Here is a 22,535-nt window from a genome sequence, read left to right as displayed (position 1 = left end):
GAAGGCAGAATACAAGGTTAATGGCAGGACTCGTAGCAGTGTGGAGGAACAGAGGGATCTTGGGTCCATGTCCATTAGATCCCTCAAGGTTGCCACGCAGGTCGATGGCGTTGTTAAGAAGGTGTATAGAGTGTTGGCCTTCATTAGTCGGGATATTGAGTTCAAGAGCTGCGAGGTGATGTTGCAGCTCTATAGAACTCTGGTCAGACCACACTTGGAGTATTGTGTTCAGTTCTGGTCGCCTCATTATAGAAAGGATGTGGAAGATTTAGAGACGGTGCAGAGGAGATTTACCAGGATATTGCCTGGATTGGAGAACATGTCTTATGAGGATAGGTTGAGCAAGCTAGGGCTTTTCTCTTTGGAGAGAAGGAGGATCAGAGGTGACTTGATAGAGGTGTACAAGATGATAAGAGGCATAGATCAAGTGGACAGAGAGTTTTTCCCAGTGTGACAATGGTTGACATGAGGGGACATAATTTTAAGGTATAAGGGGGATGTCAGGGGTAAGTTTTTTTACACGGAGTGGTGGGTGCATGGAACACACTGCCGGCAGAGGTTGTGGGGGCAGATACATTAGTGATATTTAAGAGATTCCTAGACACATGAATGATAGAAAAATAGGGTGCTATGTGGGAAGGAAGGGTTAGATAGATCTTAGAGCAGGATAAAATGTCAGCACAACATTGTGGGCCAAAGGGCCTGTACTGTGCTGTAGTGTTCTATGTCCTATATGATCAAGAAAGACACCATCAGTAGGCTCTTCTCAAAAATCCATGACATCCTGACATGGAAATACATCACCATTCCTTCATCACTGGCTCAGAATCCTAAAGCGTCCATCCTAACAGCTGTAAACCTTTACCAACTGGATTGTAGCATTCAAGAAGAGGGCTCACATCCACATTCTCAAAGGCAATTAGTTCTGGACAACCAATGCTGATTTTTCCATCTTCTCCCTCAACCTATGAATGAATAAAATAAGAACTGTGTATAAACTCTGCTAGAGTCTGAGCCAGTTCTATCTGGTATTCTGGGAGTTCTGAATTTTCTTCGTCTCAAAAACTGACACCCATTAGTCAAACTTAACCAACAGAAATCAGGAGACTTATGTCCAGTGACCAAACCATGAGCCTCAGTAGCAATTCAATTTCTAACCTTGTATTTCCTAACAAAGATTTGTACAAATATAATGAAAAATTCATATATAATCTCTGGAATTCTCTACCCCAGAGGCCTGTGGAAGTTAGATCATTGGGGATACTTAAAGAGGAAGGAGGTAAATTTTTGAAAGATCAGTGAATTGAGGGCTATGGGTAACAGGCACAGAAGAGGAGATGAGTCCTGGAGCAGATCAGCTTTAATCGTATGGAATGGCGGGGCAGGCTCAAGCAGACAAGTGGCCCACTACTGCTCCTATTTTCTTATGTTCTAATCTTTGGATTGCTATACTTTATTTTAACTGCTAGTTAATGCACTTGATAAAACCAGGAATATTCAAGTATTTGTTGAGCTTAAACAAGCTTTATTTGAAATAAAATTCAATTGAAGTAAATTCTTCATATTTCATAACCATAAATATCAACATCCACATACAGTATCAGTGGGAACATAGATTTGAGCCACAGGATCAACCATGATCTTAATGAATAGTGGAGCAGCCTTAAAGGCCTAGTCTTGCTCCTATTTCTAAAGTTCTTATGCTTTTATGCACAACAATGTAACACAGGACATTGGAAATGGATATTGGATGAGTTATGATTTGTTTTAGTCATAGACTCATGGAATTGTACACCACAGAAACAGGCCAATCCACCCATCACATCCATGCTGACCTTTTTGCTCATCTGCACTGATCCCATTTGCCCACATTAGGACCATATCCTTCTTTGCCTAGCCGATTTAAAATGTTTGTCTAAATGCCTCTTAAGTGTAGTAATTGTATCTGATTCCACCACCTCCTCTGGCAGTGCAATCAACCACACTTTTTGGGGAAAAAAAACTTAGATCCCCTAAATCTTGTACCTCTCACCTTAAAATTATGCTCTCTTGTTTTTGATACCATACCACAGGAAAAAGAATGACTATCTGCCCTGTCTATCACAGGACAAGGGAGCAGAAGTAGGCCATTCGGCCCATCGAGTCTGCTCCAAAGAAAAGGGAAAAAAGAAAGAGAAATTTGGGGGGGGGGGTGGCAAAAAAACTATTCTAACCCCAATTTCCGGCCTTACCCCCATATCCCTTGATACCCCGACTAATTAGATATCTATCTATCTCTTCCTTAAACACCTCCAATGATCTGGCCTCCACTGCTGTATGTGGCAAGGAATCCCACAAATTCACCACCCTCTGGCTAAAGAAATTTCTCCTCATCTCTGTTTTAAACCTGTACCCTCTAATTCTAAGATTGTGCCCTCTGGTCCTGGACTCACCCACCAAGGGAAACAGCTTGGCCACATCTACTCTGTCCAGTCCTTTCAAAATTTTAAGTGTTTCTATGAGGTCCCCTCTCATTCTTCTGTACTCCAGTGAGTACAGTCCAAGGGCCGACAAACGCTCACCTTATGTAAGCCTTTTCATTCTGGGAATCATCCTCGTAAATCTCCTCTGAACCCTCTCCAACATCAGCACATCCTTCCTAAGATATGGGGCCCAAAACTGCGCACAGTATTCCAAATGAGGCCTCACTAGTGCCCCGTAGAGCCTCATCAACACTTCCTTACTTTTATGCACTATACCTCTCGAAATGAATGCCAACATAGCTTTTGCTTTCTTTACCACCGATCCGACCTGGTGGTTAACCTTTAAGGTATCCTGCACGAGTACCCCCAAGTCCCTTTGTACTTCTGTACTTTGAATTTTCTCTCTATGCCTCTCATGATCTTGTTTCGTTCTGTCAGGTCACCCCTTAGCCTCTTTCGCTGCAGGGAAAACACGCTCAGCCCATAACCGAAGTCCTCAGAGTTATCTCAATAAATTTCTTTACTTATCTGTTGCAACTTCTAAGTTTTCCAAAAAACTAATAAATCTTGTGAGTGATAAGACTTATGAGCTGCAGCACAATATGGTTTATGATGAATCAATAGCCTGTTTTATGCCTCAATTTTCATTCACCTGAGGCTGATAGAAAAGAAAATTCATTAACTTTTATATGATCAGATAGACGTAAGATAAACTTGTAAAATGTGAGAGAAAAATGCAATTTTTGCATGCGGAGGTCTGACACAGATCAATAGTGAAGAAATGATGCAGCACTCCACAATGACAAATCAGAAATGTCAGAAGAGGAATTCATAACTTAAGCAGGAGGCTGGGAGTTTCCTCTTTAAACTGCTTCTCCCTCAAGTGTCATTCCTGTACTTCTATGCCATTCTCCATGTGAGCTGAAGTGACCAGTTATGTTGATTTCTTCTCTCATATTATATGGTTATAGTCAGATTCCTTTGCAAGTTATTAGTTTCTTCTCTAAAGCTATTGATCTGAGTATTTTTTAATGACATACATGGTCCTTTGTGGGACTGTGCATTTCTCTCACTCAATGGCACTCATTTCTATTTCTCATTCAAAGTGAATGTGACTTAATCTGCATCTCCCCATCTAAATTAAAGCATATATAGAAGTAATTTATTTGAATGTACTCTTATTTATATTGGAAAATATATCAAAATCTGGATTCATATTTTTTAAAAGCAATTTATTTCCCATTAGATGCCATATGTTTTCTGCGGTCTCACTGGCTCACATCTAAGTAGTGGGTTCATCTCAATGGATCTACACATCATTTCTCAGTATGGGACTTTTTTTGCTGATGCTTGGAAACCTGTCCTTTTTTGTAAACGTATATAAATACCAAACAAGTCATTATTTACTAAATCAGAATGGAAGCTTAAAACAATTTCTCACGCTGTAGATCCCTGATTCAGATATTGTAGGAGTATACATTTCTCACCGTCTTAGCTTAAAATGACATTGTTTTGCTAATTTGTCATAATTTAAGGGATGTTAAATCCAATAACCTTTTTCAACTTTGTAGTAAGTGAATATAATCATAAACGCTTTAGTAGTTTCAACTGGAAAGGGTGAATATCATTGACGGGTATCTGTACGATGTTTTTTTGGGGTATGCCTTACTTGCAGAACAATTACCCAGAAATTAGATAATGTAACATTGTCTTTTTCAGCACTGGGCAATGACAAAACAGTCTTTTTGGAATAAAGATGACAGTGTGGGTATTCCTCAAGAATTTTGCATGTCAGAAAATACTATTGGGAGCCACAGTGACTTTAGGATGAGGTTCACTGACTGACACTTACAAATTTATAGTATCCCTAACAGCACTGGTCCTGCTGGGTCCAGCTATAATTGCACAATAAGGCTTAATAGTGAAATGAAAAGTGGCCAGAGATCCCAAGGAAGGATAAGAAGGTCATCCTTCCATTCTGTGATTCCTTGACTCCTGGCTCCTGTCTGTTGTGTTACGGACTCAGTGAAAGTCCCTTTAAGATAGAGAGTGTGTGTGTATGTGTGTGTGGGGCGTGCTTACGTCAATAGAAGATAAAGGACGTAATGACGTTGTTGAAGAAGTTAGAAGAAGAAGGAGAGAGAGAGAGAAGGGAGAGAGACACCAGCCTGCTTGTTTTCTCTATCGATGGATGAGAAACAATAACTGTGTTTGCCACTGAAATCCATGTATGGAAGTTGGAAGTAATCCGGTGGAGTTCACTTTGTTGCTGACCTGTAGAGGGAAACAGGTATTTGTGTGTGGACGACCACGATTCGGATGCTTTTCGGGGTGAGGAAGTCACTACCGAGTAAACACTGAAGTGTCGTTTGGGTTCCATCGTGGAACATTTGGATTTCGTATTTACTCTCTCTATGTTTCTCTACGTCTACGTCTTATCTTCAGACAATGGTGGTTGTTGAAGAAGCCCTTGCTCATGTTTCACCTTATGGCTTGCGGAACTGAACTTTAAGAACCATTCCGGAACTTGGAGTTTGGGACTTTGTCACACACACACGACGAGTTTAGTTTTGGGGTTAACGTTCGAGGTTTAACATTTTTGAATTCTAACATACTAACATCTTTACTTTTATTTTACGTATTATCATAAGTAGTGATTAATAAAATAGTTTTTAACACTGAATCATGCTCAGTGTGTTTCTTTTGTTGCTGGTTCGTGACAGTTGATAGTTCCAGGACAAATAGGAACCTACTGGAGAATGCTTTTGGGGTCCTCAAAATGCAATTTAGCTATCTGCACTACCTTCTGATATGGTTTCATTCTTTGTTATCATCTGTTGGTTTCTGTGCAATCCAGACATCAGGAGGCGGAGATGGTAAAGAAGGACATGAGGGTAATGATGAATCATTCATATCCTCAGCAGTTGACAGAATTTCTTTGGTTGTGCTATGAGAGCTAATCTATTTGCCTGCAGATCCTCCAAAGTTTTTGTGTCAAGGAAGAGTAGTAGTAAGTGTGGAACTGATCATCCATCTAACATGGATACGCCGTGTCTTTCGACAGCCAAGGTTCCATGGATAGAGTTACTTGTTGCACTACCACTCTGCACTTCAGCTACAGAAGACCTCATTTCGCAATGCTTCTGAAAGTCTTAATTTTTGCCTTCAGTGAAACATGCAACAGGGGCACACCAAGCTGAGTATGGTCTTTGATCATCTTGTACCACGGGACAGAAAGCATTACCTGGGTGTCCTTGCTGTCCTGTTGATAAAAATTAGGGGTGGGGTGGGGTACGTACAAATTTACACCATCTAAAATGGTAGAAATTCTACCATCTGAACACCCAATATTGCTTCATCAAGATCACTGTAGTTATTGCTTGGCTTTTAAAGAGGAGTCGTTCATTCCAGTCAAGTGGCATCATTAAGGATCCATATATACAAGTGCTGTGATTGAAAAATAAACACCTGATAAATCAATATCAGCAATGCAAAAGGCAATTATTCAGCTTGTGAAGTCTGGAATCTGTAATTGGTTGACTTAGAGCTACATAATGGCAAACTGTGCAGCTGTCTGGCCATGTTATTTGATATGTTCTCAAGGCATACATTTAGGCCCTGCGGAGTGCAATATTTGAGGGACCAGCAAGCTGAGAGATTTTCTGCTGAACAGAGACCTTAGGAAATCTAATTTGTTCCATAGATAACTAGCCACACAGCTAATAGCAGTCCCAAGAATGCAGGTAATGTTATACAGCAGTGTTTTGACACACACATCCATATTTGCAGATAACTTTGCAAATGTTTGATAGTGACAGCATTTTGATGTTGTCTACCATGGTTTTTGAAATTATTTGTTCCCAGGATATTAACCTCTTTAGCAGTGCCAGCATGTACTGACCATCCCTAATTAACTCTGATCTGAAGAAGTGGTTAAGGGTCAACCATGTTGTGGAAATGGAGTCACATATAGGAAAAACTGAGAAAGGATGATAATCTATTTGCTGAGATCAGTTTTTTAAATACATATTTAAATTCTCCTGTTGCCCTGGTGTGATTTGGACTCTTGTCTCTGAATTAGTGGTCCAGAACTATGGCTGCTAGCCCAGTAATTGAACCACTCTGCAAGTATCTCAGATGTAACAAGAAAGACCAATTAGGTAGGCAGCCCACTCCAGTAAACCATTTCATATACAATGTGAGACATAATCACATAATATGTGCGATGGACTGGTTGTCTGACTGGACAGAGAGTCTCAAGTGTAGGATGTCGGCAATTGCTTGGGTTCTGTTTGTTGTTATGGATGCAAACCCAGCCTTCATATGAATTCATCTCAAGATCACCATGCAATGATTAGTCATATGCAACTTTCAACTCAAGCCAAGGGAAGGCTATTTAGCATGTTGTTCTTGTGAGTATGATGAGATAATCGGTCAATAATAGAATGAAGGAGTATATTTGCAGATCCAGAATACTATACCAGTACAGTAACAGGCAATGTATACCTTCCTGACGATTTTTCACATGCACTTGGTGATTCATGTAATACTTCCATCTCCTTGATAAGAATTAGCAGATGCCTTAGCAGTTGGTGCACAAGAAATTGCTGTGATAGAGAATGCTGGTGAACAGAAATGCTCTAGAGGTCAGAAGTGCATGATCTCCAGACTTTCTGAATATCTTTCTTTATATCCCTGTAAATTTACAGTTTAAATTAATTAATAATAGTTTAATGTGTGTTTGAATAAATTTACTATTTTTTGAAAACTTATTTCAACTGTTTCCAAATATCTCTCATACATAGAAATAGTGAAGAAGGTCTTTTTTGATGGCCTTTGATTGTAGGAGCTGTCAGAAGGCCATCCAGGCAATCTGTGGGTGAGCATGAAGCCTGCTCATGGCTCATGGTCTGCTCGGCTTTGCAAAACCATCCCAGCAATAATGCCTCAAGGTTGTTAAAATCATAATGGTGCAAAAGGTTGGTGTGGACTTAGGGTCAGCACTGAGGGTGTCTGCCAGTGGAGGGTGGGTTCAGCACAATCTGTTTAAGAGGAATTTAAACAAATAAGGAAATGAAAAATGTGCCACTGAAAAAGACCATTGTAGCTCTCTCTCTCATCCACCTCCTCAGCCACTCCATTTGCCTGGCTCATGGAAACCATGATGCTTGAATGGTTGTAAAAGAAGTTAATTCACTGTAAACAGAAATCCGTAAACTCAAAGGAAACTGCCATTGTGGGCTAGCTGTATATGTGACAAGGTAGTCTGAATGTTACAGATGTAGGTGCTATATGTGGTGTCCAGTTCCATGTTTTTAGAGCACACACTTAGAAACGTTTGGTCGGGTCATGTAACTTTTTCCAGCACTGCATCCAGGAGGGGGTTGATTCGCTTCATAAGAACAATGACTTGGACAGTTCCTGTAAACTTTTCTTGATGTTAGCATTCTCCTGGTAACCTGGTACAGAGAATATACCTTTTCTTTACTTCATCCACACATGTGAGGAGATCACAGTTAAGTGGGGCTACACACCCTTCTCTCTCGAGCCTCTCTTTCTGCCATTTTCCCCATGTATCTGCATGGTTTCACAATGTTTACACTACTCTGTCAAGCTCTATTAATGTGAATATCATGGGTGAACCCTGCAGCACAGAATCAACACTCCTCTTTAGGAGCAATTGAATCGTTAAGCAAGTGTTATTTTTGCAAATATTTATGTACAAGATTTTACTTTGAAATTTAAAAATACTAACAAACACTTTTCTAGCTTTATGAATAATTTATGACATTGATGTATTTGTGTTGTGAAATGCAAGCATAACATTTTTTGTTAATATGGATTTTTCCCCAGAGATCAAGGATATCAGACAATCCATCATCTTTGTGTTACTGAACCTAGTCACGTATTGCCCATCGATCTGCAACAGGCTTCGAGGCTATACTTTACTCCAAGCAGATTAGGGCACGGCAGTAGTAAACTTCCAGAGTTTGTGCAGCAAGTGGCATTGGATATTTGTTCAGATGATGACTTTTCTTCCCTGAAACAACAGAAGATAACAAGGTAACCACAATTATTATTAGTTTTAAATACGGTGGTCCTGAAAATTTACCCTTGATACATTTTGGCTTAAGCATGGAGATGTGCAGTTAGAAACTGCAGGATCAACTTCTGAATATGACATCTTTCAGGGTTTAGATCAAAGTTACCTATTGAGTAGCACAATCAGATTCCCATTTTAGAATTGCCATATATCAGAGAAGCTGGAAGGTTTGAAGAGAGGAACGGTGGGATCCTTCCACTCCTTTATTGTTCTTTGTACTTATCCTGACAGCTTTTTTAAAAAAAGATTGAGGTTCTGGACATGATCCCAACCTAGAGCCCTTTGTGATGCCTATAAAAACCGACTGTCAGGAGATAAATATAATCTGACTACATACTGAGTCTCATTGAAGGGGGTAAGAACTGCATTCTTCAGGGGTTTTCTTGCTGAGCTCTGTCCTATGGAAGTAATCGTGCTTGGTGGATGCTCTTGTGCAACTTTCACAGACAATGTTGAGTCCCTAGTATATGACTAGAGTCAGTCACATCTGGGTCCAGGCCATGTTCCTGACCAGTCTGACCACCTACGGCTTTGTAAGTGGGACCATTTCTGTTCTCTCTTAATTGTAGTTGTCTTTCTTTCTGCACTTTGTATCCTCCTTTGGCTTCTATTGTAATAACAAGATAGAGCATAATAATTTGTAGTTTTTGGAGAAATAACCTGTGAGGAATTCTATTTTAATTACAATTAAGATTCTAAAAGAAAATTCTAATCCAGTTTACAAAGATATGGAAAGGTATCAGATGGGAGTGTAGAAATGTTGGTTTATTTTTCAGTCATGTTATATTACTGGACAGGTACTGCAGAAAAGTGGATAGGTAAGTTAGAGAATGTGAACTTAAATCCATCTAGGTCAGAGTTGAAAATTTTAATTCAGTTTCTCAAAAACTTTAATAACTGGCTTCTACAGCTGTTCTAAAAAGCCAACTGATTGTTACCTTGTCTGGCTTGTATGTAATTCCAATCCCACACCAATTATAACTATTTTTAATTACCCTCTATAGTGACTGTACAGGATTACAGGAAGGGCCAGTACTTCAGCACATCTGGGGGATGTGTGATAAATGCCAGTCTTAGCCAGCTTCTGAGAAAGAATCATAAAAAAACATTTATGCTTGTATTCTAGATTTTGATGCCATTATGATACATTGAACTCTCATGAAGGAGGTTCAACCAAATTGCTTTCACATCAAAGCAATATCGTTCTTATTCAGCGTGGTAACTTTGATTGGTTTGGCATATCAATTGCTTACAATCAGAGGTTTAAATTTTGTTTTGCTTTCTTTTTCTATCTGCCTGGATTATAAGCTTCTTTCTTATCAGGAAGGTTGAAAGACACCAGACCAAGGTAAAAATGCATGCAGTGTGCTATAGAAGTTTACTGCTTGCTGGCTCAGGCATGAATAATGTGTGAGGAACTATAAGAAATTGATTGTATTTCTCTCTGAAAACAGTTCTGAGAGAATTTCTACTTTAGGGCTGTGTAATTTGTAATTACACCCATACATTTATATCATCCAGTTAATTTACCAGTAGTATCAGAGTGGCTGAGGGACTGGCAACAGGGAGATGCAGATCGTGGTTATGGACAGAGCGCTGGTGTTCTGCAAAATGGTCACCTAGTCTGTGATTGGCCTCACCAATGTAGTGGAAGCCACACTTGGAGCACCAGATGCAGTAGATGATATTAAGGGAGGTGCAGGTGAATTTCTGTCTCACCTGAAAGGACTGTTTGGGTCCCTGGAGGTGATGGAGGTGGTGTAGGGGCAGGTGTTGCACCTATGGCTGTTGCATGTGGTATATTTGAATTTTTAGAAGACTCTTGATAAAGTCCCACATAAATGGTTAGAATGCAAAAGTGCATGTTATTGGGGATATGTATTGATTGGCATGGATTGAAAATTGGTTGACAGACAGAAAACAAAGCAGAAATAAATTGGTCTTTCTTAGGGTAGTAGGTAGTAGTTAATGAGTCATTGTAGGGATCAGTGCTTTGGCCTTGGCTATTCATAATGTATACAATGATGTGGATGAGGGAACTGTTGTGTGAAATGGTTCTTTCCGGCCTTAAGGATCAAGGACTCTGGACATGAGCTTTGGATATCAAAACTAGTTTAATCACAAAGGCAAACACGGGGACAGAATGGATGGGAACAGACACACACTCACATACATGCAGGAGACCACGAATGTGAGGGGGAAATCGCAACTGGGATAAGATACACACACTGATACACACAAGCACACAATAACAATGTACAACTTCAGGATATAATACTTCAATGCTTGACCCACACTAGTATTGGCTCTAAGACTGCCTGGAATCTGAGTGAAATGCTCCCAAACCACATGGTGATGCACTCTGACTGGTGATCTCTGCAGCATTGTCTCACTACTCCTGGGGTCGTCAAAAGAGGAAGGGCTAGGGGATTGCAGCCCTTTTTATGGTGCGAGGAGGCTGGGTGGAGCCTCACTGCTGTGATTTAAATGAGCCAATGGTCAGGCAAGTTCAGAGACAAAAGGTACTCTCACACTCAATGGTCAAACAAGTTCAAAGACAAAAGGTACTCTCACACCTGAGAGATGGGTGGAGCTGCACCTTGATTGATAGTAGTATCACTTCTGATCAGAGGAACAATGCTGTCCTCCGACCAGCAAGGGTCAGTGTCATTACTGTCACGTGACAGCCATGTGGATTTCTCACAACAAGAACCAAATGAAATATTTTGAAATTTGTCAATGACTCTAAACATGGTGGGATTGGGATTGTGATTGTTGGGAGAATGCAAAGAGGCTTCACTGTGACTTGGGTAAATTGAGTGAGTGAACAAATACATGGCATATGCAGTATAACCTGGATGAATATATTATCCACCTCTGTAGAAAGAATATATATGGTGTTAGATTGGTAAGTGTTAATATACAAAATGGGTGTGTACACAAGCCACTGAGAGTAAGCATACTGGGGCAGCAAACAATTGAGAAGGTAAATGGTAGATTGGCCTTTATAGCATGAGGATTTAAGTACAGGAACAAGAATGTCTTGCTGCAATTGTACAGGATCTTGCTGGGACCACACTTGGAACATTATATAATTTGCCTAAGAAAGGAATACATGTCATAGAGAGACTGCACCAAAGGTTCACCAGATTGGCTCTTGGGATGGCAGAATTGCCATATGAGGAAAGGTTAAGTTGACTCGATTTGTATTCACTAATTTTTAGAAGGATGAGAGGGAGTCCAATGGAAACTGATAAAATTCTGACAGGCCTACACAGACTAGAGGTGGAGAGGATGTTCCAATATATGGGGTGTCTAGAACAATAAATCTTAGAATACAGGGCAAGAGAATTAAGATTGAGATGAGGCGAAATTTCTTCATTTAGAGTGATGAACCTGTGGAGTTTGCAACCACATAGAGCTCTAGCCAAATCTAGAGGCAAACGGCATCAAGGGGTAATGGGGTGTGAGCTGGAATATGTTATTGAGACAGATAATCAGTTGTATGGCCTATCCCTGTTCCAATTTCTAATGTTTTCTATGTTTGATAAAGTCATTGGAGTTTTTTGAGCTGTAACAAGCTGAACAGATAAGTGAGAAATAGTTTTGTGCTGTATTTGAACTCTTCAGATGACTTTTAATAATTTGTCATACAAGAGACCATTAAACACAATTAGTGCACAGTATTAGGGGTAGTACAGTAGAATGGATGTGAAGTGCTGAGTGCAAGGAGATGCATTTTAGGAGGTTAAATGAGGCTAGGGCATACACAATGAATGATAGGTCCCTAGACAGTATTAAGGAACGGGAAACTTTAGTATACAAGTCCAAATATCCATGAAGGTGGCAGCACAAGTAGTAAAGAAGGAAGATGCTAACCTTCAGTAGCTGGGGCATAGAACAGAATAGCAAGGAGGTTATAGTACAGCTTTATAGAACATTGGTGAGGCCACGACTTCAATACTGTATGCTGTTTTGGCCATCCCAGTACAGAAAGGATGTGATTGCTCTGGAGAAATTGCAGCAGAGATTCACCTGGAAATTGCCTGGGACATGGGATTCAGTTGTGTGGAGAAATAGATTGGGTTTGTTTTCATTGGAGTAGAGAAGGCTGAGGGAGGACTTGACTGAGAGGTGTACAAAATTATGAGGGGAAAAGATAGAGTAGTGAACTTTTTCCCATAGCAGAAATGTCTATAACTAGAGGGCGTAGGTTTAAGATAAGGAGTGAGAGGCTTAGAGGGGTCTTAAGGAAGAATTTTTTCACCCGGGGATGATTGGAATTTGGAATACACTGTTTGAGGGCATGATAGGCACAGAGACTCTCACAACATTTAAAAAGCATCTAGACAAGCACTTGAATCACCAAGGTATAGAAGGCTACAGACCAAGTATTGGTAAATGAGATTAGTATAGATGGGTACTTGATGGTCGGCATGGAAGAGGTGGGTCAAAGAGCATGATTCTGTGTAGTACTACCCAATGGATTAAGGATTGGTTAATGATGATGAAAGAGATTTTTAGGAATAAATGGGTCATTTTCTTGTTAGGAGGCTGTGACGTGGGGTGCCACAGGATTGGTGCTGGGTGCCCAGCTGTTCACAGTCTATATCAATGATTTTTACAAGGGGATCAAATACAATATATACAAGTTTGTTGTTGATACAAAGCAGTGTGGTTGTTTGGGTTGTGCAGATGGTACAGAGAAGCTTTAGGGGGATGTAGACAATGTGTGAATGGGCATGGTAGATAGATTGCATGAATGAATGTAACAGATGGGAATATAATGTGGAAAAATGTGAGATTACCTACTTTGATAGAATTATAGAAATGCGGAGTATTTTTAAAAATGGTGATAGATTGAAAGATGTTGGTGTTGAGAAGTTTCTGTATGTCCTTGAACAAAAATCACTGAAAATTAAAATGCAGGTACTGCAAGCAATCAGAAAGGCAAGTAGTTTATTGGCTTTTATTGGAAGAGGATTTGATTACAAGATAAAAGATGTTTTGCTTCAATTATATAGCACCCTGGTGAGACTGCATCTGGAATAATGTGTTCAGGTCTTAACTCCCTATGTAACAAAGCAAATGAGGGAGCACAGCAAACGTTCACCAGATGGATTTGTGGCATAGCAAATTTGTTATTTGAGATTGAACAGATGGGGCCTTCCTTTTGGAGTTGCAAGAATGAGAGGTGATCTCATTGAAATGTACAGAATTCTTACAGTGTTTGACTAGGTAGACGTGTCTGGAACCAATAGTCACAGTCTCAACATAAAGGTTTGGCTATTTAGGATAGATGAGGAATTTCTGCAGCCAAAGGATAATTCATTTTTAGGATTCCCTATTCTAGAGGGCTTTGGAAACAGTTACTGAATATATTCAAGAAAAGAGACTGGAGATCAAGGGAATTTAAGGGATATGGGATGTGCAGAAAAGTGGAGTTGACTTGAGAGATCAGCCATAGTTTTATTGAACAGCAAAGTAGGCAAAAGGGGCCAAAATCCTATTCCAGCTTCTATTACTAATGTTCTAGTCATCTGGTTAAATTAATTTTTAAAAAAGGGGATTGCGGCTGGTACCACTGAAGTAAAGAGGTTATATTCTGTTCTGCCCTTTAGGTGATCAAATCTAGTCCAGTAGTCGAGTGTGTGCTTGAGTGTGATTATCATATGAAGGATAATTTTTATGTAGTATCAAAGGTGTTTTAAAAAATTGATCATGGTGCCACTTGCTTTGAAAATGTTTTAAGCATATGCCTAGAAAGGAGTTCAGTGTGTGTAATGGTCCCCTAAGCAGAAGGAGGTAAAATTTTGTCTGTGGTTGCGAACACTAAATGGATATTGAAGTATTAGTTACTTGTTGTACTCTTCATACAACATTGTACTCTTGTTTTCTGCTCACTCACAGCTGATAAATCAGTACTCCTCCACGTTGAACATCATTGAAGATGCACTATGGATAGCAAGGGCTCAGAATGTACTTTGTACTTCTCCATTTGTGAATTGATAGGACTGACTAAGTTGTATATTGAAACAGGACAGCCTCTATCGTGTTGTGTGATGTGTTAAAAGAATAGATTCAAAACAGCTGTAGCAGCTCAAAACTTGGCAGCTATGAGCCAGAATTCTATTCCAGTTTGTAACCTCATGAACTAACATATCCCTCGGTCTACATGTAATCATCAAACCAGAGAATGAGAACCATAGAAGAGCATGTCAGGAGCAGTAGTAGGCATAATTCAAAATGAGCTGCAAACTGATGAAGTTCCAACACACTATTATCAGAGCTATAAATCCCACCAGATCCCAGCATGCCAAAGCTTTGTGATCCTGACACCTACAGTTGTGAATGTCGTAAACACTTAAAAAACTAAAGGGAAGCAGAAGCTACAAACATTCCTATACTCATTGGTGGAGTCCAGCATGTAATAACCAAGCTGCAGTGCTGAAAACCTGTGCTCTAGAAGTAACCCTGGTTGGTTTAATTGTTTTATTATTGTCACACGTACCAAGGTACAGTGAAAATCTTTGCTTTGCATGTCATCCAGACAGATTATTCCAAACATACTGTAAGTACATCGAGGTAATACGCAAGGAAAAACAATAAGACAATGTAGAATATAGTGTTACAGAGAAAGTGCAGTGCAGGAAAGTAGATAAGGTGCAGGGGCAATGACGAGGTAGATTGTGAGATCAAGACTTCATCTTGATTGTACAAGAGTCTTATAATAATGTGATAGAAGCAGTCCTTGAGCCTGGTGGTATGAACTTTCAAGCTTTTGTATCTTCTGCCTGATGGAAGGAGAGAGAAGAGAGAATTACTGGGGTGGGAGGGGTCTTTTATTGTGTTGGCTCCTTTCCCAAGACAGCTGGAAGTATAGACAGTCAATGGGGTGGGGGGGGAGGCTGGTTTTCGTGAAAGACTGCACCTGTGTTAACAATCCTCTGCAATTTCTTGGACAGATATAACTACAATAGGTTGCACTGATATACATAACTACAACCTTGGCAAATACTTATCAATATGGAAAGTTGCCAGGTATATGCTTACCATAACAAGCAGGACAAATCCAAACCTCAACTTATTGCCATAACTCTACCTTCAATTATCTGAAATGTGTTTGAAAGCGCCATTGACAGTGCTATGAGCCAGCATTTATCAATAACCACTTGTTAATGCTCAGTTTGGTTTCTACCCCTTTCCTGTAAAGATTTTTTATGTGCTGAGTCTTATTCTTTGGATTTTAAAATAATTAAAAGTATTGTATTTTGCATTTAAATTATTGATTACGATATTTCATTTCCAGTGTAGAATATGTCTATACACCAATCTTTAATCTGATTTCTGTTAAGAAGTTAAATTAAGAGCAATTTACATCCTGATTAGCTGTCTGTCAGAATTCTGGAATTTGATTGACAGTTCAGCCTGTTTGATTACATTACTATTGATGGGGGTTAGGGATTCCCTATGGAATGTGCCTGGCAGCAACTCGCTTCAGGAAAGGAAATGCATGCTGCAGAGTCTACTTAGTGGGCAAGTATTTGTGAAGCTAGCAGCAAGCACTGTCACTTCCAACTAACTGGAATATCTGCGCCTATGTTCTGGAATTTTTTGCTTCATTGCCTGTTGCATGACAGTGAAATTTGATATATACTGACTTTTCATGTTAACTGTGTATTAAATTCCTTCAGAAGATTGAGCAAATTTGTATGTGATCTGTTAAGGGAATAAAATGAATGAACATCTGTCATTTCTTTGTAAAAGTTTTAGATTGCAGTTTTAACATTTCAGTATTTAGTTCAGTACAATCTAAATTTCAATTTCATGAAACTGCAATATGAATACAGTATCTGCATTCTGTGAAATTACAGAAACATGAGTTATCTTACTAAATATGCATTGATAAAATAGAAACTACCTACTTCTGTAGTACTACATTTCGTGTTATTTGGTTACTGTTTTTTTGCTGCATGTCTTCTTGCTCATTCTATTTTCTTAAGTTGGAACCAAAAAAATTATAATTTTCTAATTTTAGATACATTTACGAAGGAATTCCTGTATCAGAAGTGATTCAGGAAAATCTACAGGATAGTGTTAAGATTTTACCGCCACTTTCACCAGAATATTTGTGCGAATGGCAAAGGATTGCAGAATATTACGTGGAGGGGCCTAGACTGATACTCTTGGGAAAATCGGTAGGCAATTAAAGCAGTAATTTTGTTTTAACTTCATGAAAATATACAATTGTAATAAATCACAGGTTTTGGCTGTTTTCAGAACTTCAGAATTTTTTTGTTAATATTCAATAAGGTGCCACATTAAAAAGTTATTGCACAAGAACTCATAACATTGGGGATAATGTATTAACTTAAATAGAGGATTGGCTAATGAACAAATAATATGGAGACAAGAATGAATTTCTTCTCTCGGTTGTGAGTCTTTGTAATTCTCTACTCCAGGGAACCATGGAGCCTGAATCATTGAATATATTCAAGATAAAGTTAGATTTTTTTTCTATAGTTGCAGTCGATGTTTATAGGGAATAGACAGGTATGTGGAGCTTCCAAGGTCAGATCTACCATGATTACATTGCATGGTGGAGTAGGCTCAATGGGACATATAGTCTACTCCCTCTCCTTTTTCTAACATTTTCATACTTTCATTTAAAGTTATTTATTGAAAGGTGCAGGTGTTCTTTGTGTATGAAGAACTGTACAGATTTACAGATCCAGGATCTACAGCACTGCATGACTATTGAAACCAAGAACCTTTTGTTCCAGCAAGCCTCTACAGACAATTCTAATAACCCAGAGAGTAACCATCAGTAATACTGTACTAACCAGGACAACGGACTCAAAACTACACTACTCCCACTTTTGAAAATAAAAGACAGGAACATTGTTTATTTATGTACAGTACAGTTATAGACACAACCAGGTCATGGGTCTCCTAGTGCTATTGAATCTCTGTAACAGGGTTAGTGTGATTGAAAAAAGAAGAGACTGAAGATGCTGGAATCTGAAGCAAAAAAATCACCTTGCTGGAAGAATTCAGCAGATTAAGCACCACCTGTGGAGGCAAAGGGACGGTTGACATTTTTTGGTCGATACCCTGCGTCAGTTGGGCACAGTATTGTCAGATGGAATCTAATCCCAACGTGTATGATGTGATGTATTTTGGGAATTCAAATAGAGATAGGATGTAAGCAGTAAATGGTAGCTTACAAAGGAATTAACAGAGGTACTGTAGGGTTCAAGTTCGTATTTCCCTAGAAGTGGCAACATGGATGGATAGGGCGGTGAAAAAGGCATTTGGCATCCTTTCCTTCATAGGTCAGGCCATAGAATATAAAAGTTGGACTGTTGGGAGATCATTGTGAGGATGATGACTGAAGGATGAAAGGTAATTGACATAGCTGAGAGACCATTGTCTTTCCTGCAATATAGTGAGTCAATCCCCACGTTGCGTTCCAAAAGGAGCATTACACGCAGAATGACATATTTCTGTTTATCCATCAAGTGGAACTCACATCAGGGCACTAAGATGACTCATGCCAAGAAATTCCTAGATGAAATTCTGGAAGTGGTCAATCCTGTTTTACACAGAACAAATCTATTTTCGATCATATAATGCAAAATAAAAGTGTGAATTGAATTTCAAGGGATCTGTGCAATCAACTGCATGACCCTTTCACTCTGTCCAGTATCACTGCAAAGGATCAAGAGGAAAAGAAGTATGATGTCATAACTTTCTCTCCTTTTGGTTATGGATGACTACTGACCAAGATATTTAATCTCTTCTTCTTGAAGACTCAGAGGTCTTTGAAGACTTGAGTTGTTAATCTCAGCCTGTGGAAACATTGCTGCTTCATCTAGTTAATAAACTGAACATCTATCTGGTTGTCCTACTGGATGGCAAGACCTGCAAACTTGTCCCCCCATCCTCCCCAGTAGTCCCTTCTTTGGTGTCTGCTTGCAGTATAATCTGTTGTCCTTGCTGCTATTCATCCTTACTCTGCCTCTTCTAAAGTCCATCCTGAAGTGTTTGAAAAGTTTAAACATTGATTTTTACAGCTTGGAAATGTTGGAATTGCTGCTACAAATACCTGTGGTCAGAAATGTTCTATTGGCCAATTTTTCAGACGCTCCCCCTACCTCCCCACCTACAGTACATCTCAGTGGCCGTACCTTAGCTGTGACTCATTTGGTAGCACTCTCAACTCTGAATCAGTAAGTCCCAGGTTCAAATCCTACTCCAGAAATCGAAGCACAAAATATAGGTCGACGTTTTGCTATACTGAAAGGAGGTCTGGAAGTGCTGAAATGTTAAGCTATAACCCATCTGGCCCATAGCTGGATGCAAAAGGTTTTGAAGAAGAGTATGGGAATTGCATAGAGTATCCTGGCCAACATTTATCCTTCAGTCAAAATTACTAAAACAGATTATCTGGTCATTGTGAAACAGCTATTTGTCAAAGCTTTCTAGGCATGAATTTGTTGCTGTGTGTCCTGCATTACAACAGTGACTACTCAAGTAGTTCATTAATAAACATTGGGAGATTCTTAAAAAATGTAAATGTAACTGCAAGTCTTTGTTTTATCATTATCACAGATGATGCAGAGTAGTGCAGTTTGGCCACAGACAGTTATATAAGGTTGATGTAGCTCATCAACTATCTTTATGCTGCCAGATCTTTCCAAAAAGTTGTGTTTAGGTAAAATACATGACACAAAAAGGAACTGGTTTCTCTGACTTGCTGCAGTAAAATAACAGAATATTTTTCAGGTTGTGATATTGTTGGCACGAATGGTATTTATTGCTCATCTAATGGTATTATTGAGTCTCTTGAAGCACTGTAGTTACACTATAGTTATGATATAATTAAAAGCTTGCTAGGCCATTTCAGATAGCAGTTAGGAGTCAATCACATTGCTGTGGACTGCAGTCACAGATAGGCCAGATGGAGTGAAGGAGTAGAAATAAACCAGGTGAATTTTAATCACAGTCTGGTAGTTTGTGGTCATATTACTCAGGCTGTTCTTTAAAAAAAATCTGGATTATTTAATTAACTGTATGAATTAAAAGATGTCGTTTTGAGGTTTGAAATTGCTTTTCTGGATTGTCAGTCCAGATCTCTGGATTATCAGTTTGGTATTCACTGTGTCCCATTTCTTCCTGCTTAGTAACTATGACTATTTCTGAATTTTTGTGTAATGCCACAAAAAAAAATGATCTGATGTGTGGCCGGGTTCTCTTCCCAACAATTTCCCCAACCTTAACTATTTCCATCACTCTAAACCCTCGATTTATTCAGAGCTTTCCCCTTTGTGATTTACAAGTAGATGAGCTAATTCCAGATGTCTGATTTAAAATTCATATTGGCAGGGCCATCCACTGCACTTCCCAGAGCAGCATAAGATATAGGAGCAGTATTAGGCCATTCAGGCCATCAAGTCTGCTCTGCCATTCAATCATGGCATATTTTTATTTTCAACCCCATTTTCCTGCTTTCTCCCCGTAATCCTCACTGCTGCGGTTATGCAGATTTGTGATCAGTTTTGGAGGTCAGCATTGAATACAGGTAATTTGCCACTTGCTTAAAAATTTAGTGCACTATGTTTTGAAAAATTGATTTTACTGTGAAATCATGTGATATTCCAATTAAGTAAAAGAAGGGATTTTCACCATTTTGATATGTTACTGACATTCTTTGCTTTTTCAGTAGCTTCTTGCATAGAAATTTGACTCTTTTGTATTTGTTTTGAACAGATGCAAATCCACAAAGATGCAACAAAGCTGTTTTGGACACCAGCATTTCCTAAGTTTGCCGTTCCTATTTCGTACATTCAGGAAATCCTATACCCAAAGTTGCAAGTAGAATTGGTAATGAGAAAAATAAGTTCATCTTCAAAAATTATGTTCTGCTTCCTTTCTTTATTCTTTATGAGAAGTTGGGGTGTAAACCTTGTATTATTCCCATCTGGCAGATGAATCAAACAAAAGTAAATGGAGTTAATGTCTAGATTAACCTAACCTTGATCTACTGAACCCCAGTATGGATTCAAGATGCTGAACGGCCTACTCTTGTTTCTCTGGTCTTGTGTTTCTAAAATGTGTGCCCCAGAAAGGGTAAGTAAATACCTGGGTTCAGAATTATTAACTGATTTCATGGCATCATTGTATGATACAACAGAGAAAGATGCCATTTGGGCCACATGCCTGCTTTTGAAAGAGCTATGCAAAGACCTCAAAACGGAAATAAAAAAAACTGAAGATGATAGAAATTTGAAGTAGGAACAGAAAATGCTAGAAACACTCAGCAGGTCAGGCAGCATCTGTGGAAGAAGAAAGAGTTAACTTTTCAGGTATGAGACCTTTCATTAGAACTGGTCAGTTGCATAGAAGGTGGAGGAGGGTCTGGTAGAACAAAGGAATATCTTTACCTAAAATCTATAACTATAAATTAAAATCCATAAGATTAAAGGATGGTGGTTTATTGGATACAAAATCTGCTGATGACAGAGGACACAGAGAGTCCTGGTAAATGGATGTTTATCAAATTCCACATTCCAAGTTTCAGAGAAATGTGCAGTATTTATTCCCAGGAGTCTGCATTCAAACTACTACAATTTTTAATGCATTTAAGGATACAATACATCATTTTAAACTTTGGAGATGGCACAGAAGTTTGAAATATAGCGTGTTGTTCACTCCAGGACAACCATGTTTTTGCAGAACAGTGGCAGACTAAAGTAACAGGCTACTGGTGTTGTCCTATCATGTGTGTAGATTTGGTTGCATTGAAGAGAGTGACTTGGCTTTGAATGGAATGGTTACATTAGAGGCTGTAGCTAATGTCACCAGAGATAACTGAAGGTGGAGATATGCTCATATCTACTCATCCTTTTGATGTCACACTTTTCCATAAACCTACTTGATGCCACTCCATCTGACAATTGAATTCACTGTTGCCAATGACATCTGGATCCCAATTAATCAAAAATGTATACATGAGTGTTGCATTGGAAGTTCTGATTTCTGCCATCCCAGCTCATCAAGGTAGTGCCCAGGCTCAGCCTGCAAACTCAGACTTTTGCCCTGGCTTTGGATTCCATCATTCAAAGGAATGAGGCTGTAATGATGTTCCAGCAGATTACTAGGATTACTAATGTCTTGCCCCAGGTTACTTGCATTAGGGCATGCCTAAGTTCCCTGAGGTTTAGAAGAATGCCTCATTTGGACAAAAGCTTTCCATATATAAATATAGCAGAATCTTACCATCATTTGGATTTGGAATTACAGGTGACAAGCTAGTTTCTGCAATTCTAAAGACTGGCAATGACCATCTTCATCAATAAGAAGTCTTATCATATCCACTTGGCATTGAATGGTACTACCATTCTTCTTTCTGGAATGACTGTTGACCAGATATTGATCTGTAGTTGATTATAGTGGATGCAAAGACTGGTGAAGTGATAGTGACTCAGAATGACAGCATTTGTGGTTCCACCATTGCTACTTCACCAACTCCTTTACTCATGGTGAGATGGTTCTTTCTGAAGCTAGGCCTTACAGAATCATTGCTGCTTCTGTTTCATTTCCATGCTCCCCTACTACAAGTAAGCAATTAATTTAATGTAGAATAATTTATTATCTTGGCTGTGGCCAGTGAGAGAGTACTGTGTATTGGTAGCGAGATGAACAAAGGCAGACTCTAATGTAATGTACAGTGGTAATTAGTTAACATTTGTATGTTTTTGATTTTGTGCGGTGTAGTGTTCACAGACATTTTTGAACTGCTGTTTAGTAAGGTTAATGACAATGATAGAAGGAAATCCACACTCATTTAGCAGTAGTGACTCTTAGAGAGCTATATCATGTGATATTCTCAGTATACTCACATTCATATACATAGCACTCTTACCCTTTGGGAAAAAATGTAACAAACCCTAGAAAATGTAAGTGCA

General features: G+C 39.1%; 1 protein-coding gene across 1 annotated transcript in view; it reads left to right on the top strand.

Moving 5' to 3' along the window:
• The window catches only part of ttc6 (tetratricopeptide repeat domain 6), a 165,070-nt gene that overhangs the window by 41,182 nt on the left and 101,353 nt on the right, over window positions 1-22,535 (top strand). The window contains exons 5-7 of the mRNA XM_052015541.1: window positions 8,316-8,525; window positions 16,604-16,763; window positions 20,338-20,451. Coding sequence (XP_051871501.1) covers window positions 8,316-8,525; window positions 16,604-16,763; window positions 20,338-20,451 — 484 coding nt within the window. The remainder of the gene's footprint in view (window positions 1-8,315; window positions 8,526-16,603; window positions 16,764-20,337; window positions 20,452-22,535) is intronic.

This window comes from Pristis pectinata, chromosome 1 (assembly GCF_009764475.1).
Source record: "Pristis pectinata isolate sPriPec2 chromosome 1, sPriPec2.1.pri, whole genome shotgun sequence".
Classification (NCBI taxonomy): Eukaryota; Metazoa; Chordata; class Chondrichthyes; order Rhinopristiformes; family Pristidae; genus Pristis; species Pristis pectinata.
Note: the sequence above shows the minus strand (reverse complement) of the source record. Positions and strands in the feature narration are given on the sequence as shown.